Source organism: Ochlerotatus camptorhynchus, unplaced genomic scaffold (assembly GCF_037179485.1).
Source record: "Ochlerotatus camptorhynchus isolate MF236.1 unplaced genomic scaffold, CSIRO-AGI_Acam_v1.1 ptg000361l, whole genome shotgun sequence".
NCBI lineage: Eukaryota > Metazoa > Arthropoda > Insecta > Diptera > Culicidae > Ochlerotatus > Ochlerotatus camptorhynchus.
The window spans coordinates 920166-947498 of NW_027040849.1; the positions used below are offsets into that span (position 1 = coordinate 920166).

A 27333-nucleotide genomic window follows, 5' to 3' on the forward strand; every position below is an offset into this window, starting at 1 on the left:
TAGTCGAAATAGCTCGCTTTATTTAGTGCGAGTTAGTTCTATCTCGGTTGAACTCGGTACAGATTTTGACATAAGACCAAGTGTATTTTAGAGAAGAACAAGAAGAAACGAATCTACATCATTTCAGCCCAAAAAATAAAGACAATGAAAATTAGATCAAACGGGCGTTTATTGAGACAAAAAAGTCGAACAAGGTTGTATTTGGTCGGGCTAGGTTTGACAGTTATTTTTGACAGAAAAACCCGAGGAACTTTTCTTTTCGGATATATTTCAGGGATATCACCAATGGATCCGGGAAAAATACCAAAGGAGTCGAATTTTGAGGGTACAATTCCAAAGGACTCCTGAGAATAATTTTAAGGGAATTTTGAGGGCATCATAAAACGAATTTCTAGAGAATTTTAAGGAAATTTTCAAGAGAAATTTCAGAAAACTTTAGAGGAGAACTAATTCTGAACAAAATTTCAAGACAGTTCTCAGGTCAATTGCTTAGGAATTCTAATGAGAATTCTGGTGAATTTTTAATATAATTATAGAAGGAAGCTTCATTGAATTCCTAGAAAAAATCTTTATAATTCGAAGGAAATACCTATAAGGATGAATTTCATGATTTTTTTAATTGGTCTGCAAAGAAATTAATGAACTGTTATAAATATTTTTTAAGGGATGCCCAGCGATAATTTTTAAACTTATTTTTGAAGAATTCTAAAATAAAATCTTTGGGAAATATTCCAAAGGACGGGGGACACACCCCTCACCATCCCTCTCCAAAGGGGGAGTTTGGTAAAGAGAGATGAAAAAACCGATTTGTACCTTCCTTAAAAGTTGTCCTAGCTCGCTTGTCTAATATCTATATACAATCTTCACACTGCCGTACTCTAACGGAACTATCAACTCTATGCTTTCATCTACTCCATCTATCGTATAAAAATTACCACTACAGTCTGTTATTTGAAATTAGCATCTTCAAAAATAGTTCGGTATTTGATCGTATAGATACATCGGGCTTCTTTCTCATTTGGGCATTTATTTTTCATAAACCTCTTTTCTCCCTTTGTTCTCGCAACAGGTCAGTGGATGTGTCGAACGTGCTCCATGGGTCAGAAACCGGATTGCGTTCTGTGCCCGAACAAAGGTGGTGCGATGAAGTCCACTCGATCCGGACAAAAATGGGCTCACGTGTCCTGCGCCCTGTGGATACCGGAGGTCAGCATCGGGTCCGTCGACCGGATGGAACCGATCACGAAAATCTCCAGCATACCAGCCAGCAGGTGGGCGCTAATATGCGTTCTCTGTCGGGAGCGAGTCGGAGCCTGTATCCAGTGTTCGGTGAAGACCTGCAAAACGGCGTATCACGTGACGTGCGCCTTTCAGCATGGGCTGGAAATGCGTGCTATCATCGAGGACGAGAATGCTGAAGATGGTGTGAAGTTACGCTCGTACTGCCAGAAGCACGGTGTCCACAAAGGTAAACGTGATAATAAAAATGCTAACAATAATGCGGGTTCCGGCAGCGACGAAGAGGCGGGTACTACTGGGGAAATAAAACGTAAGAAGCGTAAAGATATGACTTCGGAGGAACGCAATCAAGCTAGGGCTCAACGCATGCAAGAAATCGAAGCTGAGTTCGATAAGCATGTCAGTGTTAAAGATATTAGTTGTCATTTATTAGATGTTGATCAGGAAGCTATTCATTACATTTATAACTATTGGATATTGAAGCGTAAGTCTGGTCATAATCGTCCTCTCTTACCGCCCAAATCCGACGATGTGGACATGGTTGCCCAAAATCAGGAGCAAGCGGATGATTTGGAAAAAATGAAAATGTTTGTTCACCTGCGGCAAGATCTCGAACGGGTTCGTAACCTGTGCTATATGGTTAGTCGACGGGAAAAGCTATCCCGCTCGTTCTTCCGTATGCGGGAACAAACGTTTCACAAACAGATTGCCGCACTCAGCCAGCGACCAAACGACAAGAAACCTTTAGACGAATCTACAATCGATGTTATCATGCAAGCGAACCACGGTCCTACGATATATGATAGACTATATTCAAGTGATTCCGTTAGTAATAGGGCAGTAATGAGTTTAGAGGATATGTTAGAACGAATAATTGGTGTACATAGTAGTAGCAGTTCTGGTAGCAACAGTAAGATAAATAATCGTAAACAACAGCAGCAGCAGCCACAGCAACAGCAACACGAGAAAAGTAAGGAGGACATCGTGGTTCCTAGCGGCAAGAAACCTACGGACGTAAATGGCATGAACAAAGCCACCACTCAACGTTCAGCAGCTAACAAGCAGGATAATCCCTACAAACGGACCTACATTAATGGTGCCGCACGGCGAAGTGTTAGTGATATTTCTAGTGAAAGTGACAACCATTCCCGGCGAAACATGAGCACGAGTGCAAGTTCTGCGGAGGAAGATGATGTCAAGAAAAGTTCACCGCCAGCAGTGTCGAAGAAAAAGGCGCGACAAACGAAAGCAGCTGATCGGAAGCGGAGAAAAGTTAGCTCATCGGCAGAGAAACCCCGCAACAACTCGGTGGAGAGCTCCAGCGAAGACGAAGCTAACGAACGGCTCAAAGGAACTCCCAGTGCGTCTGAAGCGCAACAATCCAAGAAAGTCAACCAATCGCGAAACCAATCACTTCGGCAAATGGAACGCGAGCTGGTTGATGATCGAATGCATTTATCCGATTCGAACGATAGTGACGAAATAGTTCCGATAGTTTCGCGAACTGGCCAGCAAACGGCCGGATCGAATACCTATTCGAACAATAAAATATCGAACATCTACTCTGACTCGGATAGCACCGATAAGGATAAGACTGATAATACGGCAAGCGACTCGCAGCAGCATCCGTTCCGTACCAAAGCAGCGATGAAAGAATTTAATTTGGCGGAAGCTGACAGACTTAAGCAAAAGTCTGTATCGCCAGCCAAGTCAACAAAAACGTCGACTACAGCGGCACCGGTTACGGTTGCTCCTACGGTTTCACCCAGATCGGAGGCAAAGAAGCCGATTGCCGAACCCGTTGTAGCAACGGCCGGTGGCAGTACTAGTAGCGGTTACTCCTCGTCGAATAAACCTGCTAAGGAAAGTGCTGCAACCACCGGGAGGAAAAAGTCTGAAAAGGATACGGCCGCCAATAAGCAGCAGAGCAAAAGAGAATTCACCTCTGACTTTTTGGTTGTGCCTCAGCGTGAGGCTGCCAAGAAGGCATCTGAGAATATGATGAAAACCAACATTGTCCCACCAGTGCAATCAAACTCGCAGGTTCCTAGCGGAAGTCAACAGCAACAACCACAACCACAACCAGCAACTAGCAGTAAGAAAGATCTGAAAGAGAGTCGAGAGCCTGCCTCTATTAGTAGCAGCAGTAGCAGCAGTAGTTCCAGTAGCAGTAGTAGCAGCAGCAGTGGAAGTACAAGTTCAGTGGGAAGCAATAGCAGTAGTGGTAGCAGTAGTAGCAGCAGCAGCAGTAGCAGTGGCATCAGTACTGGAAGTGGCACGAAAGATGCCGAACCAAAACTTCCTGTCAAATCAATCAAAGAAGTCAATTCGGAAGTACCTCAGAAGGTTTCCGCCGCTGCTAAAAGAAGTAATAACAAGGCTGCTAAACAAACTCAATCGACGACTACAGCGCCGGAGCCGGCACCTAAAGTCCTTAATGACAAAGAACGACCAGCTGATAAGGATGTCAAGCGGGAGAAATTGTCTGCCAAAGAGCGCGTGCTACAAAAAGAACGGGAAGATGTTGAAAAGGATAAAATTCCGGCTTCCGAAAAGCCACGAGAAAGTTCAAAAGAAACATCCTTGCTGGATGTGTTGGCTTATGTTCCGCAACGACAAGCAGCGAAGAAAGCCGCCGAACACATCAAAAGCGGTATGGGCAAACCCGCCGAAGTGGCAGCCGGTGTACAACCGACAGCACCTGCTATTACAGAAGAACGTTCGACCAAAGCTGCAGCAAAAGCACCCGTTTCTACTGCCGCCAGCCGAAAAGAGGACAAGAAAGCTTCTACGCCTTCTAGCAGCTCCAGTTCGGAAACCAGTTCGTCATCATGCTCGAGTTCTAGCAGCTCGGATTCGGATAGCGATGAAGAAGAGGAAGAAGCCGCCAGCAAGAAGACTCCGACGGCACCTGTGCCAACCAAAGCTGCAGCTAAGGCCAGTGCGCCGGCGTCGGTTGCAGGCAAGACGGCAGCCACTGCTGCCGCAAAGAAGACAGACCGGCAGATGCCCTTTCTTGACAAGAGTAAATCTTCCGAGTCTGGTTCCAGTTCTTCCTCGTCTGACAGTGATTCCGACTCCAGCAGCAGTCAAAGTGATGACTCGACGCGATTACAAACAAAAGGTAATCGAAGAAAATCAGTATCTTCAAAGCGAGAAGCTAGTCCTAAGAAGCAAATCAGTAGAAAGGAACCCGAGTCCGGAAAGAAAGGTACGGCCACCACCACCGCTGTTGTCGCACCAGCAGGATCTGCAAACAAATCTGTTACATCGAGTACAGCCTCACGTGCAGCTGATAAGGCTTCAGCAACCGCTAAAAGAGAACAATCACCATTACCACTCCCAGCGAAACCTACAGGTGATGCAATACCAAAACAGCCGAACAAGACTTCACCCGTATCAGTCGTACCTCAGCCGCCAAATAGCAGCAGCACTGCGGCTGCAAAGTCTACCCCACCCACAAAGGATAAAGTGTCTAACGATCGCTCCCGAACTGCTGACCTGCTCAAATCGGGAGATCATTCTAAGAGTACCCCTGGCGGCAAAATGATTCCAAACCGACGAAATTCCTGTCTAGTAACACCCAACGAAATTAAGCCACCTCCACCGGCAGTAGAGAATGCCAGCAAACCGACGCCACTACGTAGCCGAAGGAAATCGGTTTTCGTGGACTTTGAGTGGGAAAAGAAGGAGCGGTTGGCTGCCGAAGCGGAGAAGATGATCAAGGAAGCGCAACTGAAGAAGAAAGCTGAGAAACTGGCAGCGGCTGAAAGGGCAGCAGCAGCAGCTGAAAGGGCAGCAGCAGCTGAAAGGGCAGCAGCAGCTGAAAGGACAGCAGCAGCTGAGAAGGCAGCCGAAGAGAAACAACTGGCAGCTGCAAAGAAGGCCGCAGAATTAGAAGCGGCAGAGAAACAAGCTGCGGTCGAGAAGGCCGCAATTGCTGAGAAGGCCGCGATTGCTGAGAAGTTAGCGATTGCTGAGAAGCTTGCTTCCGATGCCGTTGCGGCAGCTGAGTCGCCGACAATAGTTGAGCAAAAATCTAGTCGGAAAGAAGTCGAAGCGCTGTCCTCGGTGGCTAATGATAACCGGAAAAGGGAAAGAAGTGGCAGCCGTGTCCGACCTGGTTCGAATGCTGCTCGTAAGGAAAAGGAAGATATAATACTCATTGATGATTCTTCGTCACGAAGTAGTAGCAGTGGCAAAAAGGAGGAGGAACAAGCAATGCCAGTAAGATCCTCTCCACTTTTGGCAGGGCCTCAAAGTGTGGAGGATGGCAAGAAGGAAATACGATCGTCAAGTGTACTAGCTGCTGAATCTAGTGTAATAGATCGGCACGATGAGGTCAAACCTGCAACAGGCAGTGACCAAAAGCCAGTGGCATCCGTTGTTAAAGATGATACAAGCGATAAATACTCAAAGAGTCCCATTAGTAGTGACGCAATTAAATTTAATCCTTGCGAAAACGATTTGTCTAGTAAAAATGATATTATGAAGTCGATTGAGCAACCCAAAATTGAACTGGATCTGGCGAAGCCGAAAAAAGATGTTGCAAATCTTCTGCCGGTTACTCCGGTGAAGGACAAGTCCAAGGGTCGGCTGGTGGATAGTAAAAAAGATATCGAGATTATTTCGTTGGTAGATGATTCAAGGTCCAACGACGGTCGAGATGTGGTTATCGTGGAAGATGGTTCAAATGACACTAAGGTGGAAAAAGTGGAGGAGAATCCTAATCCGAAGAGCACGAGGAAAGATCTTTCGACTGAACCAATGGTACCGGTAGATATTCCATCGATTGCAGCAAATCCTGTTGCACCCATTGAGGAGAAGAAGCAATTCGAACTAGAATCATTGGCAATGGCTGCAGTACCGGACACGAATATTCCAGTTACAACTTCATCGTTCCAACAACCGCCTTCCAGCATGGAGAACATTCCAACTACCGCCAACAGTATGAGCAACGTTATGAACAATTTCACTAGTAGTAGTAGTAATAATAACAATAGCAATAATTCGGCTGCCAAGGATGCCGGATTGACCACAGCCAGTGGAGGTTTGTGCCCGTCGATATTCGACTTGCTGTCGTTGCCAACGGAGGGTGAATCGGTAGCGGATGATACGTTCGGTCCTCCCCTAAACTTCCCATTTATGGAGGATTGTAAGGAAGACACTCAGCGAGAAACCCTAAATCTTGTTGAAAAGCTGCGGCAAAAGTATAAGAAAGGATCTGGCGGTGGCCAGGACAGTAAACATGACGATCCAAAAGATACCCGGTCGGATATCATCTCTCTGGACGACGATGGTAAGCTGTTCGATACTGGAAATCAGCACTCGGGGCTTGATTTCAATACGAGCGGTAAAGACATTCCTGCCATTGCGCAGGCCCTCGAAAAAAGTAAACCTTTGTCCAATAACGATATGGAATACTTCAACAAGTTCAATACGAACGAAGATGTTGAAAATTCGTTACACCATAACAAGAAGAACTTGAAGGAAGATCATCTGGATCATCTCACTAGCAGACCATCTGATGAACGGTGGGTACCTCCGTCCATGTTGCAAGATCACAATCAACAGCGGCAACAACAACAACAACAACAACAACAACAACAACAACAACAACAGCAGCAGCAGCAACAACAACAACAACAACCTCCTACCACAATGAATGATAATCGTGCAATGCTGCATCAACAACAACAGCAGCAGCAATCACAACCTCCGAGCTGCATGGAAGCTTTGCTCAACAGTCAAGCCTCTGCTGGAAATCAGAAGCAATCATCACACATGGGTCCACAAGTTCCGGGACTGTTCGATGCCTTGGTGCAACCGCAGACCAATCATCACCAGCACTCACATCTCGACAACATCAATCATCTACCAGGGTTGGACTTTATGCAGACCATCAAAAGTGTTGCAAATCAAAATGAAGCTACCTCATTGCTGTTCGAGAATCTTCAACAACAAGCCCAACAGCAACAGCAACCACAGCATCCCCAGCGCCGATGGAACGACATGGTACCGAATCAGAAGAAGCACGAATGTTCCGTGATGCAGGAGAAGGAGAACATGCTCCTCAAGCAACAACAGCAACAGCAGCATGATCTGAATGCCAATAATCATCGGAACAAGCTTAATGATCTCAACAATTTCATGGACATCCAAAATCAGATGCTACAGCCTCAAACTCAACAGCAACAGCAACCAAACAATACCATGAATCCGTTGGAGCAGTTCAATTTCAACGAAACCTCACAATATCCAGGCGCGGTGGCGCTTTTCCCTCCCACTAACGTACAAGTTCCTTTTCCGTCTCCCGGGACGGCCATGTTCCCACCAAATTATGCTTCCAACTTTCAATCCGGAAAACAACAGCAACAACCTCATCATCCAATGTTGCCTACGGCAGCTGCTGGCGGACAGCAACAACAACCGCAAAATGCTCCTCAACAACAACAACAACAACAACAACAGCAATCTCAACAACCTTCAGTGCATGGTGGTAAACCGGATGATATGGTTGTTCCGAACAGCCTTTGTGGTGCCACATTATCCTCATCATCACATAATATTGCGCTAACGGAAGCAATCGTTTCGCCACCAACACCTCAGCAGCAAAAACAATCCCTGACGCCACAGATGACGGCAGCATCGCCACTGGCGTCCATGGTTTCACCTAATAACCAACAGCAGCAGCAGCAGCAACAACCGACGCCAGAGCATAGCTTTATGATGAACCATTCGCCAGCCATGATGGGACCACAGACTCCACAGATGCAACAACAGCGTACACCACAGCAGGACAGTTCCGGTATACTGCAATCACTAGATCAGAATAGTGCCTCGAAGAAGTCCCCCACCAAATCGTCACGATCTTCCTCGCGAATTCAGAACCAAGTTCATGAAGCAGCGGGACTAGGTCAGATGAAGTCACCACCAAACATTAGCCCCGGAAAAAGTCCGAAGACCTTCGATGCTAAGCAACAGCAGCAGCATCATCAACAGCAACAGCAACAGCAGCAGCAACAGCAACAGCAACAACAACAGCAGCAGCAACAACATCAACAACAACAGCCGCCGCCACCGCAAGTACCTCAACCTCCTGTGGTAGGTGGTAAGGGTCTCGGAAAGCCAGAGGGTGGTGCCAAACGGGGTCCACGCGGCCCTCGTACCAACAGCCAAAGTCAACGGGGTGGTGCTGCAGCAAAGAGCAAAAACGGAAGGCAGTCTCGGGGTGGTCGGCCGCAAATCAGCTTCATTCCGCAGTTGCCACATAATGACTATGATTTTATGGGAGGTACGATACACAACAAACTCATCGGTACGGTATACGATCCGGACTTTGACGATGATCTAGCGTGTAATAGTATGGAAAAATTGCGGGACATGCGCGATCGGCGGCGTTCGATCGACTGTCGCATGCCGGATTCATTCCGGGCATCTCGTGAACCATCCAAGTCGCCTAAATTCCCTAGTCTAAATCTGTATACTTCCCAGAACAGCGCGCTTGGTTCGAAACAGAATCGCTCCTCATACACCCCGACTTCGATGCAATCAAGCTTGGGTTCTGGAATGGTAACGGGGGCGGATATTAGCGTAACGCAACCAAGTGTTTCAACCAGATTGCAGGACATGGTACAAACAGTCCTACCAGGTCCGGTCGACATGCGAACGTACAACAGTGGATTTGATTCTGCGACCAATACGGATGCATTCAACAATCATCTACTTGGAGCGTTTGCTAGTGGCACTGCTGATCAGACGCTTGTAGATATAGACGAGGACATGGAGAACGAGTTGCAATCCGCCTTGAAGGCTAGTAACAACAAGGTTGACACGACTCCTCCTGCTTCAGCACCGATGACGCAGTCGGTTGTATCAATGAATTCTTCCAGTACAACATCAACTTCGACAACTTCGGCAGCTGGAATGGCTTCGACTTCCAGCTTGTTGGAACCTGTCGAACAACCGCAAGAGGAAACGAACGATTCCGATAGCATCATCACCAAAGTTTCGCTGTCTGATTCCAGGAATATCATGAAGCTGAAGATCAAGGGACCACTAGCACAGCTAGACAACAGCTCATCATCTTCTACGGCAACGTTACAGCAGTCCAGCGTACTGGATCCCAGCTTGAATGCACCCATCATGTCGACACCAATGGCCAGTATGGGTGCTGGTTCGTCTAATTTGAGGCGAATGCGAAAGAAGGAATTGCTCCGGCAGTATTGGACCCAGGATATGAATCATGACGATCAGACTGGACTGCAGGTTGTGGACCAAATTCCAAGCTTGACTTTGACTACGTCAATCAGCAGGACTGTTGGCATACCGAAGGCGGTGGATTCTTTGTGCACAATGCCCACGAGGGACGATTACAAGGACTATGGTGGAGTCGACTTCAAAAAGCGGAAGAAGCTTTCGTCGAATATGTCACGGGAATTGCGTGGGTTGGTACCCACCGAGCATGAAATTATGGAACGAAGAAGGAGCGTTGGATCTACGGGAAGCAATGGATCGAACAGCAATCTGGCGGTAGACGTATTGCCGGCTGTGAAACGTCGATCTAGAACGAACCGGACGGCAACGCTTACAACGGTAAATCAGCTGCAGGTGGCTCCAAAGCTCAAAATCAAAATTGGCTTGGATATGGTGCAAGCTTCCGGTTCCTATAGCGATCGGATTCGGCCGCCTAAGAAGAGATTGGCTACTGCGATGGCCCCTCCTAGCCTGGAAGATCTTCGTCGTGATGCGATGATGTTTGCTGAGCAAATGATGTTCGACGACGAAGAAGAGGGACGGAAGCCCAAGAAGCACAAAAATAAAGACAAAGAACGTGATCGAGAGCACAAGAAGCGCAAAAAGGAAAAGAAGCACAAGAAAGAGAAGGGCGAAAAGGTGGAAATCATCAACAAGTCGGAAGATGCTCCGCGAATTGTGATACGGCTTGGTGTAAAAAAGCCACAGATGGCGGATGAAGCGATGAGCGTTCCGTTACCGGATCCACCGCGCAGTGGCCACAATTCACCAGAAGTGGACCCGCTGGCACTGGATTCCGTTGAGATGGACAACTCCAATGAAAACAGCAATTGCAGCAGTGGCGTAACGAAACCACTCATCACACCGATACGACTCAAGCTTGCCCGCAGTTCTTCTGGTGGTGGATACGTAATGTCTTCGAAGAACAAGGGTTCTGCCAATGCCGACCACCAACAGACAGTAGGCAAACCATCTCAGCCGGGTGCTCCGGCTTGTGAGGAAACGAAAACTCTCAACATAGTCCTATCAAAGTTGGACATTCCGCTGGATACGGGAACGATTGACCTGAGTGCCGCTTCGGTACCGGGTGTTGAGAAATCATGCACGGATACTGTTGCCAACATTACTCCCCCTGCCGTGCCTTCAATGAGCATGGGTGGTCCTCTTCTGACAAATGCTGCTACTGTTCCAACAACAAGTGGTGGCGGTATTTTCGAACCAAACAAATCAGTCGACTTGGGTGCAATGTCTTCCGCATATTCCTCTTTCACCTCCACAATGTCTTTCAATAGTCTTGCTAGTGGGGCTGCTGCTTTCAATCCTTTTGCACCACCATTGGTAGCGCAACATCAGTCACAGTCACAGTCACACCCACATCAACAACAACAACAACAACAACAACAACAGCAACAGCAACAACAACAACAACAACAGCAACAACAACAACAACAGCAACAACAACAACAACAGCAACAACAACAACAACAACCACATAGTGAAATCAACGCTGCAAAGGATTGTGAAGTTAGATGACGGTTTGTGTAAATAGTCGTGTAAATGTTTCATTGTTGTGCTAAAATCATCAGTCAAATTGTGTATATTGTTTTTTTTTGCTTCCTGTTGGTACTATTTTAAAATATTTTGTTTTAACTGTAATTGTCTTTGAAAGAGACGTCCAGCAAAGAATGATATATTGTGAAAAGGGAAATATTTTCCCGCCACTTTAAAGTGTATTTTCATAGCTTTTCGAAAATCTACTTCCTGTGTTTTCTGTGAGAGATGATGGTACATAAAGTTTATTCTGTTTTAGAAGTTTATTATTTTTAGATCATAAAGGAAACCATTTGTTCAAATTCAAACACAATTTATCCGGTAAGAACATACAGCTAAGCTACATACATCCATTCACACACACACATACACACACTCACACAAAATACACACCTTGTACATAGTCGACCAGACAAATTTTAATTGTAGCATAACTGGAAGCAACATATTTAAACCACAAAAATAGGAGTAGCATACTTTGAAAGTTTATAAAAAAAATCAACTTAGTTAAACAAATAACACTATACCTTAAAGCAGCAAAGGAAAAATATATTAAAAAAAATGGTAAAATCACTAAAAACAGGCAAACAAAAATCTTAATGTAGCGCATAAAAAAAGGAAAAAAAAGAAAACATTGTTTCAAATTTTTACACCACTGAGCAGAACAATCTTGTTTATCCTGTTAAAAATATTTGAGAAATAATGACTAAAAAAATCACACAAGGAAAGTGCATAGGTAAAGGAAAGTAGCATAGTGCAAAAAAAAAAAACAAAACTAGAAGGGCGATAGTAAGAGCAAATGAAAAATTGCATGAATAACCAATCGATCTCGAATGAAGACGTTGCCGTTTAATGATGTGTGTGGTGTGATGCTAATACGCCGTGCGTGATGTATGTATGTGGTAGGTGTGACAACAAAAATGAGATTGTACGTGACTTCCCCCACCCCTACTCCCAAACACTTCCCAGCATTGTAAATATAATTCATAATTATTCTTGGGTGCGGGGTTTCGTTCCCCTTACCCCTGGTCGGTGCCCGAATATAAAGGCAATTTGCTCCACTGGTGGATTGAATAGAAGCAAGTAAATGGTTAATTGCGGATCTATTGTGTACAGAAAACTACAAAGCTGTGTAAAGCTGCTGTAATTTTAAGAGGGTTTTTGTTTTAATATATTTAAAAAAAAAATGTAAGGAACAGGAATTCATTCATCTGTTGAGTGTATGTACAGTAGCGAAAGGAAAGAGAAGAAATTGTCACCCGTGAATCGCGGTACAAGTAGCTAAAATGAATTATAAGAAGGAAACCTCTTGTAATAAAATTATGAGTAAACACATAACAAATGTGAGAATGGAACTAGCGAATGAAAGTAGTACTTTTAGTTGCTATTAGTATTAATTTTTGTGTCGTGCGCGTACGAATTCTGTTTTTCGTGTCCAATAAGCTATTTAATTTATTTATGAAAAAAATCCCCTCCTTTGCATATAGATTTAGTTATCATTAAATCTAATGCAAAACAACAGTTAATATTAGCGGTCAGAGAAAAATCACACAAATTACTCTTATTTTTAAAGAAAATGGAAACCAACTAGTTGACTATTTTAAAGAGGACAGCGACTAAATGAATCGTAACTATAAATGTATTATACCTTTAATTAACAGGAAAAAAAAGTTAAATGATAATCCAACAAGTGGAAGAACAACAGTAGATGAATTAAGTAACAAGGTATAAAGATAAAATACATTATCTTTAAGCACGATCGAAGACAGTGGAGAACACAAGTAACGAGAAATAAACAAAACTGAAGAGGTAATTTGTGAATATGAGTAAAAGATTCTCTCTTAGTTTCTTAGAAAACGTAAATGTCAGATATCATGTAACAAAGCATTATTATTAAAAACCTGGAGAATTCAACAGAGAAGAGAAACAAGAAGGAATCCATTAAGAAAAACGCAATATATTTTTATTATTATTTTATATTTAATTTCATTTAAATCTCTGTAAATTATGGAAAATTTACGACAAAAATCAATATAAATAAATTATTCTTAAAAATACATAATTGAAAAATAATAATTAAACAACGGTGTTTCATTTCGCACACTTTGCCATATCAAATGTGTTCAACTCCAACACATGTCTCTTCAACCAGCGTCTTTCGATTACGCGAACCCATCAACACTCTCACGGTACGGTCTTATCAAGTGGTCTAATCAGGCATGGTCTATCGATAGGAAAGCAATTGCGAAGAAGGTAACACTCGTTGACCGTCGTGTCGCACAGCAGTACAGAGATAAAATCCAATCCGACAGCCATCAATGTCAGTTTTGTGCTATTGGTGATTTATTTTTGGTGAAATTCCTCGTTGTTCTTCATTTGATCGGATACTTGTTGTTTTTTTTTTTTGTTTGTTTATTTGTTTTGTAACAGCCTCCGATATGGAAACGAGGAAACCGCTAAATTTGAAGTTACACCGGAGAAAAATTCGCTTCCGCAGAACGGTGAGTAGACCTATATATTATTCAGGTACCCACACGGTAGTTTGGTGTTTGGTGACGAGGCAAAATTTTACTTCTGCTTTTTCTTTGGTTTTATTACGTCCCTACTGGGACTTTACGCCGGCTCTCAAAATTAGTGTTGTTTGAGCACTTCCACAGTTGTTAATTGAGAGCTTTCTAAGCCTGTACCATTTATGCATTAGTATTAGGGGCTGTTCATAAACTACATAGACAGTTTAGGGGGGTGGGTTGGCAATTATCCACGTCCCATGTAAGGGGGAGGGGGAGGGGTTAATAAAAAAAAACTGTTCGTAGTTAATGAACAGCCCCTTATGAGGTTTTTTTTCCAGTACCTGCATTTTTGCTTTGGCTGTAGTTGCTGTAAGGAAATAATACAGGAATCCCCTACCCACCGCAATTTCTCAACAATCTTTCAACCAATTGAGCTAATTTTTGAATGTGATTAGGGCCAACAAACAACAAACTTGACATTCACAAAAAAGTCAGCTCAATTGGGTGGGTAGACGGCACCACACACAGGTTGTATGGGCTATCGAAAGCAACAGTAATTGTTAATCCAAGTGAGTTATTAGCAAAAGAAAAAAAAATCTACGAAGAGAATCGATCAGCGCGGTTACGCCCTTATGCATGCTCACTGTCGAATCTATCAGGCATAACATTTGATAACGACACAAAAGCATTTGTAAACAAACTTTCTAAGGCCATTTACACGCGAACCAAAGTACGCCACGCAAACCAATACCACTTTCGGAAAGGTGATAGTTGCCTTTATCCGATGGAAATGCTTTTGTGCCGTTATCAAAGATCTAGAATCGGTTGCTGATCTGGCCATAACCAGGCCCAGGAGACAATTTGTAGGTCCCTATTATTTGCCGCTGAAAAGCTGTTCCGAAGCCAAGTAGAACCTCCACGAGGCGTTCCATCATTAGTTCCATCATTCGTTGAGTCGTAGCGTTGAACCTGACTATTATCGAAGACAACAAATCAAGAAGACTGGCAACTCTTCCATTTTCTCATACGAACGCAATGAGACAGGTACAATCGCGTCATCTTCCGCTCAAAAGGTAAATGCTTCGAACGAATTTGATAGGAAAGATTACATCATCACAAGAAGGGTTTGCGTATTTGCTAATTTTTCTATGCGTTGCTTCCACCTTCACTCAAGCGCAGCGCCATTGTATCTGTCGCTTGGACTCTGACAAAGTTGACCAGTCTTCTTGATTTGTTGTCTTCGCTATTATCCACGAAAAAGCTGGCCAATGCACATCAAAAATCGACTATTTACATCCGTACATTTGTTTATCTCAAATCGAAAGAAGACATTCCGCGCAACTACCATAAACCGGACTAGTTTATGTTGATCTTCGTCAAGCTTCGTCTACAATTTGGACTTCTACATCAACACATGTCAGGCAGCTTTATCAGGTTCAATTGGCTAAACTTGGTGAGTTCGTTCCATTTTATTAATTTTTATCTTTTCAAACTAGTAACGTTGGGAGATCACCTTTTTGTGGTGCGTTACTGGTATAAGATCTATCACCGAACCCTAGTCATGACAACTTCAAACTAGGGAATCAGGATTTTCCAGTAATCAAAGGATCACATTTTAGTCCTTGTTACTTTTTATGACTTGATAATAGTGACAAGAGTCGGGTTCTGCATTTCTATATGTTCTATATTTCAAATCAAAAATATTGTTTATGTTCATTGATTTCACATAATCCTTTTCCTTTTGTCCTTCTCCTTTTCCTTTCCCTCTTCTCTTTTCAGAAAGCGAGTAATGGCGCTATAGCCATTAGTCATAAAAGGCTAGGACACGAGTTAGTGCTCATGCCCCAACCGTCAGAAGAAAATGGAGCATCACTTAACCTTTCTAGCTTTGATGCTTTCTACGACCAACCAATCATATAATAACAAATCTTCAATTTAAACAGGCCCGATGTTTTCTGAATCATCTTGCCCCTTAAATGCTGCACAGTAGGCCTGGCTGTTTTGATATATGTGACGCATCTTCGATGTGAAACGTATATCAAATAGACAAGAAAAATGATGTAGGTATATATATCATTTTCCAGGATGCTTTCAAGAACTGGCTGTGTTGGTGTTAGATTAGATTAGATTAGATTAGAAATGCTTTTGTGCCGTTATCAAATGTTATGCCTGATATTTTTGAGCATTATGAAGGCTAAAAAAAATTGACATAGGCAGGCATGGAAAATCATTTACATTCATTTCATGCATTCATTTACATTCATTTGCCCCTAACTTTATTCATCAACAGAATTCCGCAAAATGATGTATGGAGCTTTTGTAGGTTCTTCTATTGGCTACTTTTTTTGCCAGTAATCCAAATCTGTATCTCTTATGCATCACGAGTTAGAGCGGGCAGAACTCGTTACTGTTTTTCAGTGAATGTAAAATACATTCACTGAAAAACAGTAGTGGATTCTGTTTGCTCTGGTTCGTCATGCATAAGAGATACGGATTTGGATTCCTAACAAATGTTGTAGTTAATAACAAAACCTACAAAAGTTTCATACATCATTTTGCGGAATTCTGTTGATGAAAAAAGTTAGGGGCAATTGAATGTAAATGAATGCACTAAATGAATGCAAATGATTTTCCATGCCTGGACATAGGTATTCAAAAAGATAAAAGTCTTTTTCATAATAATTTTCTCTGAAATTTGAGCGCGGCAGGCAATAATTTTAATTATTAAAAAAAGTCCGTATAACTGGTATAAAATCTCTAAAACCGGTAATCTAAAGAACCTTATCTGTATATCGGTATCAAATTTGAAAATCGGTACAAATACCTATAAATCGGTATATCTGGCAACACTGGTAGGGCCTAGCTTTGATATGAAATCTTCAATCATCGTCCCTTCTACGTCACTAAACTTATCAATGGAACCTAATGGAATGAAAAATATATATATGTAAGGCCGTTTTAGCGAAAGCACTCTAGTAAAAGCACAGACAAATAGACGTTACTCTTTGAAAACGTTTTTTTTAAACATAGTATCTCAAAACCTAGGACCTGGGACGGGACTTGACAATCGGGTAGCGATTTAGAGCCAATTTGCTGTCAAATCTGAGCCAGTTTCTCATTGGTCGATTTGACAGTAGCAATCTTGGAATTAAAAAGACAGAGGGATCGCATCAATCTGGCTGGTATAATGACGTGGGGATTTTCTTCTTCACATCCATATACATTGTATCTCGAAATTGAGCGTACAGCTATCCGTACATTTAAGAAAAAACTGCTGTACGAGCATAACTTAAAAGGGTAGTTTTTTTTAAATTTGTGGCTGTTGGCTCATCAACCATTTACAAATAATCGGTATAGTATTGGGCTTTTTTGGATAAGAGCTATTTTAGAAAAACTAGATTTCCTAAAAAACACATTTTCTTGAAACATAATGAGCCAAACATATTGAAATTTTGCTATTCTGTAGCCATAATAAAGATCTTTAAAATGCCGCTAATTTTACTAAAATCCACTCACTATGAAAAAAGTTAAAAATCGACCGTTTTACTGAAATTACTCAAACTTCATACATACTCTGCGAATAAAGTCCAAAGCTCTACTGATAAATCAATAAATAGTTGTTCAACCACTAGCCAAGATTTCAAAAATCTATCTACTCACAGTCTTTCAAAAAATTGTCCATTCAGGTGTACGCTCAATTATGCGATACGCTGTATATACCGCGTATCCCTGTATATTAGGGTGTCCCAAAATTGCACTATGTCTGGAAATCTGGGGGCTCACCCTTCAAACGATAGCTAAGGGTGTTACAAACAAAATTTCAACCACAACTTGAATGCTTGGTAACCACAAATTGAATGCTTGGTAACCACAACTTGAATGCTTTATCCAATTGAAAGTTGTTGGGTTTCATGCTTGAATCGAAAGTACCTGATGATGTCCAACTCCGACGACAAACGGTTTCTGGGCAAATGCTTCCTCGCAATACCGGTGATGAGGTTCCAACTTGAGCTTGGTTTTTGGTGACATGATTTTCTTTTTTGATTCTGCTTGCTACGACAATCAAATGGAAACTAATAAATTGTGTGATCCCTATCCGCTCATATACCCTCCTATTGAATTCTAGAAACTTCGAAATAAATGTTATCAAGTGATTTGCAACAAAGTAGGTGATTTGTATTTATCGATTCCAATGATAGTTTGATTTGCTGGTGGACATACTGCAAGTATTGAAATTCTGAACTTTTCTTTCCACAGTAACTCCACGGATAACTTTTTAACGGTTAAAAATGAAGTTAAAGTGTCTTGGGCAAAGTTTTTGCTTATAAAGTTTCCCATATATCTGCGGTATTTGATTGATAATAGCGCTATGATTGATACCGACTTTTGATGATTGAATGCAGTGATGTACAACAAAAAACATCATTTTAGAGAATTTGAAAAATTGTAACTAACAAATTGGACACAGAACATGCCGTAGCAATTTTTTCTCTTATAGTTTTGACCCTTCGGAATCTGCGAAAAATATAAAAGGGTGAGATTTCACTGAAATTTAAAGAACTAAAAATATTTAATGGATAATAGCTATGAAAAATGGACTTTTTTCAAAAATCTCATCGGGGCGACCTCTAAACAGCATTTGAAGGTTGAGCCCCCAGATTTCCACACATAGTGCAATTTTGGGACACCCTACTGTATATACCTCAAAGCACAGATCAGTGGGAAATTTCTCCCGGATGATGCGTTTAATTTTTCCATGTTTCCCCAGCACTTTATCCAGCTCGTTGTCGCAAGTAATACACACGCACATAGTGGATGAATTCACCAGCATGCGACATGCGTACCTTTTCCGTCTAATCCGTCGTTCTATTCGCATAATGGAAGATTAAATCCTCCGAATTGTATGTCAGAGCATGGAGCATCGCTTCCTCTGATTTGAACTTCATGAAGACTCCCCTTTCCTCGAGGGGGGCGACTCTATCTACGATGCAGGAAAAATTGTGTTTTGCTGTGGTTAGCTGCGCGCACGCTGAGTAGATATGAAGAAGATTGATGACGATTTTGAAGATTTCCTGCAAAATGATGATGCGCGATGCAAGTAGATACAAGAAATCAAAGAAGATTTTTTTCGAAGTTTGATTCGCTAGTGTGAGATTTGTAGAGCATCTAGAATTGAGATTTAGATGTGTCGCCCCCCTCGCCTTTCCTCACCAATGCGATAAACAGCTTCCATTTCAGTCGGATCCGCGTCGAGTGGTTTGGCGAAATTTAAAATCTCTCCAATGTTTGGTTTAGCATCACCATGGCTGAAGCTAAACTTGATGGTGTTTTTTTTTATTTCACACATCTTGCACCGTAGCAAAAAAAGGCACCGAACTGCTAGCAACGAACAAAGAGCAACCACAGACAAACAGACATAACACTCGCAAGTTGTTTATTGAACAAGCATTTAACGGTAAATTTGAAAGTATCGTAGTTGATAGTACCACCACCTGTGGCGCGCATAGTCAATTCCCTTGCGTTTGACGTTTTCACACTACCGCCATCTGTTTAGCGTACTACCCACCTAAGTGTACCCAACAAACAAGTGCCTATTGAAGAAACGACTTCTTGACGATTTTATTCAACTGTATGCTTAATAATACTTGTACTATTTTTAATAATAACTTCTGCTCAGGCTTTGTTCACACAAATCTGGAGAATTTGTTCAACCATAACATCGAAATATTTGGTGTTGAATAAGGTATGTCGAGAAGCTTTTATTCGACCTTCAAAAGTTGTAACAGAGCTTATTCGATCAAATTTTTGATTGTTCAGCGTTTACTAGACATCATTACTTCCTTAAACAGCTATGGTATAAAGGTGTATATAGACGCTTGATTCTCATGTGAAATCAAGAGCAAATTTTCATTACGTCGAATGTAACAAAGGTAAACAAAGTCGAGCTATCAGTGTCAATCGATTCTCCTGCTATTACACTATATACTGTCCGAATATAGGATCAAATCCCATTTTTAAATTTATTTGCCAGCCAAATTGCTTTTTGACGTAATCACCTTCCGATCAAAATAGTTTTCGATGTTACTTAAGTCACCCAATTTCTATGGAGATGCCGTTTGACTTAAGTAACAGCGCTGAGAAACCCGTGAAAAGTGTACGTTCGTCGTTTCGCTTTCTCATTATTAAAGTGAATAAATCGAACTGTTTGTTGCTAAGATGATTTCGGTGGTCCTAAAATGATGAATGGGCTGCACGTAAGGAGACGTAATTGATAATTCTCCCGAATATCCTGGTAAATATACTTTGACTTAAGTAACAATAGGGGCCACCAAACGACGTATAATAACTTTTGACTCAAAAACCAGTATTTTTAGCATGAAAGCTAGCGATTTGCATTTGTATGATTAAAACCCTGCTAAATATGTTAAACATTGCTATCACTATGAGATTATATGTGTTTACTTGGAAATAGGAATAACTTTTCGGTCATCAAAACAAAACTTTATTTTTCTCGGATTGGTGCGAATGTTACTTACGACATAATGAAAATTTGCTCTTGAAATAATGTTTAATTAGACACTATTATACATTCATTAAACGATTATTCAACTACGGGATAATTAATCCGAAAATAATAACGGGACAGAGCATGGTTGGTTGTTCTCGTTAGTAAAGGTTGTGTCATTATTTCTGTCTAGGCACGCACCCCCTCGCACACATAAGATCCTAGAAAATTTATTACATACATACATACATAACACACACATGTCGTTAGATGGGATTCGAACCATGACCTTCCATTCACCAGCCGCTTGACTTGCCATCTGAGCTATCCTAGAATACATCATATGAGCAGCTAAATAAGCAATAAAAGCTTGAATCTGAATACCTATCAGCACTCCCTGCCGTAACTCTAGCTAATTCAAAGAGATGTGAGAATGATTAAATCATTCATTGTTGTTTTACATGAGACCAATGTTACCTCTCCATCTCTCTTATTTCTATGGAAAGGATGCCATGAATTGATTGTCATGAGTGATACGATCTATGATTACGATTTAAATTAATTAGGCGTAGAAAATAAATTAAAAAAAGGATTGAAGTTGGGATTGAACTCGTGACCTTCTACTTGGAAAGCGGAAACGGTAACCACTATGATACCAATTTCGTTTTGTTGTTAGCCTGAAGCAGTGCTGTTCAATAATGAATCAATACGCCGTTTATAAAGCATTTATAAAGCATGCAATTAAAACATGGACGCATAGTGGTATAAGAGCTGTTATGCTGTTACATTGTATTCACCTTCATTCAGCAATATTGTTAAGCAATGCAATGGAATTGTTTTTTGGGCAGTGTTGTGGAATAATGAATCTAATACGTCGTTTATAAAGAATTTACAAAGCATTCAATTAAAACATGGACGCATAGTGGTATAAGAGCTATTTTGCTGACTTTATTCACCTTTGTTCAGCAATATTGTAAAGCAATGCAATGAAATCTAATAATGGAGCTAGAAAACATTTATAAGACGTCTAATAAAGCATTTTATTAAAGCAATTGAAAACAGTCGAATTAAAGCGACAATGTATGTGCAAATTACATTTATTCAGTTTGTTATTAGATCAAACTTCTGGTTCTGAATCAGGAAGACAGTAAACGTTTATAAAGCTTTTAACAGGTAATTTAGTCATATCAGAGCAAACGGCGGAATAAAGGCGCATCTATCGACCTCAATGAGCTTTTTCAGCACATAATTCGACATCCTGTTTTATTCAGCAATGTACACTGTTATACAGCATTAATTCAATGTGTATGCTTATTTGTGACTGTGAATTGTTTGTTGGGTACTCAACAGATGGCGGTAATGTTTTAGTGACGATGTTTTACAGTGAGAAATATTCAATGTGTTATGTCTGTTTGTCCGTGGAGCAACTATATAATAGCGAGTCTCGAAAACAGGCTATCGCGTGGTTCACACCGAAGTAGAAAATCGACAGCTGCTGTAGACAGCTTTGGCACAACCGATGACTCAGAGTTCTAATCTTGTTTATTTAACCGTTTTTTTTTTGCACAGCTTTTTGCAATTAATTTTGCTCAAACCGCGTCGAGTGGTTTGGCGAAATTTACAATCTCTCCGATAATGCGTAACCGTGATTGTCTGTTATAGTTTACAGGGATCACAGTGTGTTCTTCCTTTTAGCCATGAGAAGGTCTATTTCACGATTGGAGTAGCTTTTCTTATCGCTACTGTTGTTGCCCTCCGACTCCTATGCACTTTGGCGGGAGCAAGTAACGTAACGTCATGTATAGTGCATACATTTTTGACACGATAAATGAAAATGTATGCACGTTAGCCAAAAGATCTCACCGTTTGTCAGATATCTCTAGCTTTGTAAATGAAGATATGACTACTGCGTTGAAAACTATGCTCAAATGAAAATTGGCTATTTGTTTCCAGTTATTCAACGGCATGAAATCGGCATAGATGAAGAATATTATGCACAGTTTAAAAGTTAAAATTATCTAGTAAAAGTTACTGTACCGACAAAATCGTTAAAGTAGTATATTCAAGCTTTCATTTCCTCATTAATGGGCACTATTGGTTTTTAAGTATCTTATGAAACCAAAATTGTTTAGGTTCATTATTCATGCCTTATTAAATTTTTAAGTTTGGTTTTGTCTCATTGTACACATATCATGCTTTGTGATTCATCAGTTTTTCTTTAACCTTTAACCGGAGTGGTTCGAAACATAACTGTGTTGCGCACCGTGTTCAAGATTAAGACCGTTACTACAACGATAACTGCTTAAAATTTGCGTGATATAGATAGAGATAGCTATACAATTTTACTCAGTCACTGTATGTTGCATAGAGGACTAGCAAGGTGTCGTTACTGAGTTCTGTGACGATGTTTTAAAGAAAAAAAGAAATTCGAAGAGATACGTCTGTTTGTCTGTGTTCACCAAATGGAACACAGTCTGATTATCAATGCCAGTCTACCCAGAGTCAATGTTATAATAAGAGTCCCGCCAAGACAAAATGTTGCGAGCAAGCAGCACTGTTTGTGATTTATTTTTCATCAGAGTAAACGGCAACCAGATGTTTTGCGTTGGCATAGGATGACTTTCATTCAGAAGTGACAATTTTCATGTCGACGGAGCTTCTGGTAGACAGAAAGAATTATAGAACCTGAAAAATGTTCAAACAAGTGCTTGGTATAACTTATAAATAGTACACTGTTCTCAATAAAGCGAAGAAATGGTTTTCATCTAAAATTACTTAACTATTGTCAGAAATCAATGCAATACTTGTAGTTCACTGGCTGTGGGAACAATAATGCTTATTTACTTTGCTTGTTTGGTACCCCGCTTGACAATTCGATTGGTACTTCTGGCTTCACTCTTGGCCGGACTCTTATCACCGACGAACCGACATGCCACTGGAGCGTTTCGTTTGTCCACAATTCGATTTGTAAAATGTGCGATTCGATCTGTCAAAAGGACGATCAGATCTATCAAACGAGGTGAGACTCAAACCAAGTCAATATAAAGTTTAAGCAACAATCAATAAGAAACTAACGATTTTAAATTGGCTCACAATAGCCTATTGGTCCCAAGCAAACGATTAACGTACCCCATTCTAGTCGAAATTCTAGTACTACGCAATGTTTGTTTTGATTCGCTATGAAAGTTTGACAGATAAAATGAGGGGTTAGTGGAATTTCCTATGTTTCGAGGGGTGAATCGATTAGCTTGGGACCGAAGATAGTACCAGAGCTGAGCTAAAAAGTAGAGCCCGTTTCTTCGGGACCTACTAGTCTTAGAGTTACCTCTATGGTTTAAGTGTGTTCGTGTCCTTGCTCACGATATGACGCGATGGGATGAGTAGATGTCAGTAATTATGGCGCCTTGGGCAAGAATTTGACTGCAGCTTCTATGAGCTGTCACGTCGGTTTGTCGGTGCTCTTATTATAACATTAACTCTGAGTCTACCTATCGACCCATCAGCTAATGAACCGGGGGCCAACGGCTTTACTTTAGACTGCAATGAAATTAAGTGGAATTAAATGGAAGATAACCCTTTTTTGCTGTTTTATTTTAGCATTCCGCTAACAACCCAATTTAATTACTTCACTAGCGTTTATGATTTTTTTTCAGCCTAACAAGAATATCTTTTAGCAATTTCAATCAAATAATCTGTCCATTTGATAAAGATTAACGGTCAGAAGTGGGCTGAGGGGATTTATGATTTATTACATGTTCATTTCATCTAAAAAACGCATACCGTGAAGGTGGTTTATTCCGCGCACCTAACGCGATAGTAAAGTCTTTCTCTCTACATAGACTTGGTAAGAAGAGAAAAGTTACCGTCAAATATAGTATTTGATAGATTTTTTATCGCCATCATAGATTTTCAACCTCTATACGTCGTCCCCGTTCCGGAAATACCCTTATAGTAGAGTATTTTACAGTTTTTATAAAACCAATGGCCCATCTCGGATTCAAAAATGGCATCCAACATCAATTTTCGATCTCTACACATCGTCCCGTTCTGAAAAAAACTCATATTGTTGGGTATTTGACAATATTTATAAATCCAACAGCCGCCATCTTAGATTCCAAAATGGCATCCAACCAGAGTTAATGAACACGTGCATCCATCCCGCGTGATAGAGACACGCTTTCTATAAGATCGTAGGTGCCTGGTACATTTCAAGACGTATTATTTCGCGTTTCTTTTTTGTTCCTACGTGCCTCATTCGTGTCACATGTGCTGTGTCTCATGAGCTAAGCTCGGCGAGCTCCAGGGAGATCGGCAGCGTACCTACGTCCTGCGTGCATGCTAAAAGTGGCTGGTTGGTGATAAAAACAAAAAAACAGCAGAGAACTGTTGTAGTCCTGTCACATTTTCGTGTTGTTGGTACAACTGATTGATTTCAATCAGTTGGTATTCAGTTTTTGAGGGTTGAGAGAGAAGTATTTCAAGCGGAAGATGAGTTAAACGATTACGAACCAATTACCGGCGGGGTTATTTGTTACCGATCAATGCGCATGGAATTTTCATGGTTCAAAATATTGATTAAGCTCCACCAAGTTCAAACGATTTCAAATCAGCTCCTGATCATTCTCACAAAATTTGTTCTCATTAGGATGCGAACTCATACTGAAGTTTATGTGGGAATTGAAAAATTGAACGTTAGGATAATTAGTTATTAATTCATTAGGAAGACGATGTTCTTCTGATATGGTTAATTTACTACTCAGTAGACAACATTGGAATAATAGGACAAAAAATCAAGGCTATTATGTCACAAGGGCAAGATGCAGTGTTGCCCTGAAAACAGCCGATTAATTCTACCAGCAAGTTATCAACTTGGAAATTAATTAATAACCAATTTTCTTGACATTCAATAAGTGGTTTTCAACAAAGTTGTAGCTGGAAAATTTTCACGTTAGAGGGAGGGGGGGGGGGGGCTCTGATGGACAACTTTTCCGTAAATCATTATGGTGCAGAGCTAGAACGATGAGGACAAAAAATACATTTTTCTTATAGTAATTCTCATATAAACTTCAAAGAGCCAGTGCAGAATCAGTTCGCCACCAAATTAGCTCAAATTTTGGGATATTGATCAGTCTGATTTGGATCCGATTGATCTTGGTGGATCAAATTGATAGGTATTTTGCAGCTGGCAGAGAACTAATAGTTCGGAGGGCCCTTTAAAAAAGCTTCGTTGTTGAAATTGATTCGTGTGACTTCATCCATCAGTATTTTCAGCCTTTCAAGCTGTAGCTGACATCGCTAGTTAATTCAAACATGTACTTAAATTTGAGAACTGTTCAAATATATTTAGACAAAAAGCATGGTGTGTTCGTCCCAAGTAGTAGTCAACCTGAAAATATTTTGAGAAATAAGGAAACTGGATTGTAAATTTTGGAATGAATCCAACATATTTGTCACACTCAACGGTCAGTATCTGAATCGCAAACCATGTTTTCCAAAATGTTTATTTAGTAGGCTCAATATATTTGAAAGCTCTGCGGAGCCGAAGGACTAAACAAATATTACAATGGAGATCTAAAACGATTTCCTATATTTTTTTGTGCTTGCAACGCATCGAATCTCGACAGATCCGCAAACCCTTTCTGCCGAGGATGCTGATGTTCGTTTTGCATGCTTTATCGGCCTCCTGAGGGCACGTCCATTATCACCACCTCTTCATGTAGCACCTCTACCACTTCCTCTGTTGATTTGCTGGTGCTGTCTGACAATGCACCTACAGCCACTACACCAGGGTACGAACTGCTATCCGACTTGCAAGGAATTTAGTAGTTCTTCAAGAAGCTTCGTGGTACTTGAGGGAACTTTTTAAAAGTTTAGGAAACTTTCTTGAAGTGCAGATTTTTCTTTAAAGTTCAGCTAACTTTGTAGAAGCTCACCGAACTTCAGTGAACTTCGTAGAGTTTCATCGAACTGCTTCGGTAACTCTTCTTCTACGTACCTGAAAAAGTTATAAGACAACGACACTTCCTACACCTCGCAGCTCGTAATTGACAGTATGGGCTGAAAGAGGCTATTCATACTGTCGCTAATGTGATTAGTAACACTTATGCTTCGTTTGACTCTAATGTTCCGTTAACTGTTTTCACTAGACACTGTCCTGATTTTGAATGTTTCTATGGTATTATTATTATATTTTGTTTTATGCATTAAGACCAACATATGTCAGATGAATCATGAGCTAAATTTAGTGAAATTGTTTGAAGTTCTGAGATCATGGAAAAGTTCAGAAAACTTCGTAGAGGTGGGAACTTTATACAAGTTTAGGTATCTTCGTAGAAGTGTATTGTTTAATGGCAGGGAACCTCTTTATTATTCAAGGACCTTTTTTATAACTTCAGAGCTTTGATGAAACCTCATCGACTTGAAATAGTTCAGAGAATTCCACACAAATTCAGAAAATTTCGTGCTTCGAACATTGCGGAAAATCAACGATAAACGTAGACGTGAAGCAAGCTTTGATGAAGTTTTGTGGACTGCATAATAATTCGAGGAACTGCGTATAACTTCATAGAAGTACAGGGCATTTTCAAAAAGTTCATGGAATTTCGTAAAGATAGAAGACTTCAGGGATCTTCGTTTCAGTTTAGGGAACTTCATAGCAGTTTGTCAGAGATCTTGAAAATCTCAATGAACTTCCTGAAGATAAAGATTTTGGACCATCGTTTAATTTCAAGGTAGTTTGAAATTTTAGTAAATTTTCTAAAACTTAAGGAAATTTTGTAGATGTTCAGGAAACGTTGCATAAGTAACAGGATATTCTTTCAGATATGCTCCCTAGACAGCCAGGAAGTTTTGAAAGATCAGCATTTGCTGATGTTCTTCTGATCTGAATTAGCGAGTTGCTAAAAAAAAGGATGACTTAAGAATGTGCTTAAGTTTTTGAATGTCATAATTTTTCAAATGGATAGTTCAACTTTCAACACGGTATTTTCCAAATTTAAACCATACACTCTGGCAACATGGTGATTTGATTGGTTGATCTGTTGCAGGTTGTAGCAATAGCTGGTTTGTTGTAGCGAGATGGTGGCGCTTGGTGGTCACTTTGTGGAATTGGTGCCGATACTCAGGCGCTTCCTTTTGACACTTTTGGTATACAAAGGCAAGTCGCCATTATCTAACCGAAAAGGTTATTTCTTCTTAGCGATTACGGACATCGACGCGAAAACGATGCCATCGAAACCCGCAGAGCAATGGTCAGCAGATGCCACCTAGATC

General features: G+C 40.9%; 2 protein-coding genes across 7 annotated transcripts in view; both read left to right on the plus strand.

Moving 5' to 3' along the window:
* rno (rhinoceros) overlaps positions 1-12759 on the plus strand; it is a 55855-nt gene extending 43096 nt beyond the window's left edge. For all 6 annotated transcript variants that reach the window (XM_065231733.1, XM_065231732.1, XM_065231736.1 and 3 more), the window contains one exon: positions 1070-12759. In XM_065231733.1, the coding sequence (XP_065087805.1) occupies positions 1070-11028 (9959 nt within the window). In that variant the 3' untranslated portion in view covers positions 11029-12759. The remainder of the gene's footprint in view (positions 1-1069) is intronic.
* Positions 12760-13172: 413 nt separating this feature from the next.
* The window catches only part of nwk (nervous wreck), a 53580-nt gene continuing 39419 nt past the window's right edge, over positions 13173-27333 (plus strand). The window contains exon 1 of the mRNA XM_065231787.1: positions 13173-13547. Within this exon, the coding sequence (XP_065087859.1) occupies positions 13485-13547 (63 nt within the window). The 5' untranslated portion in view covers positions 13173-13484. The remainder of the gene's footprint in view (positions 13548-27333) is intronic.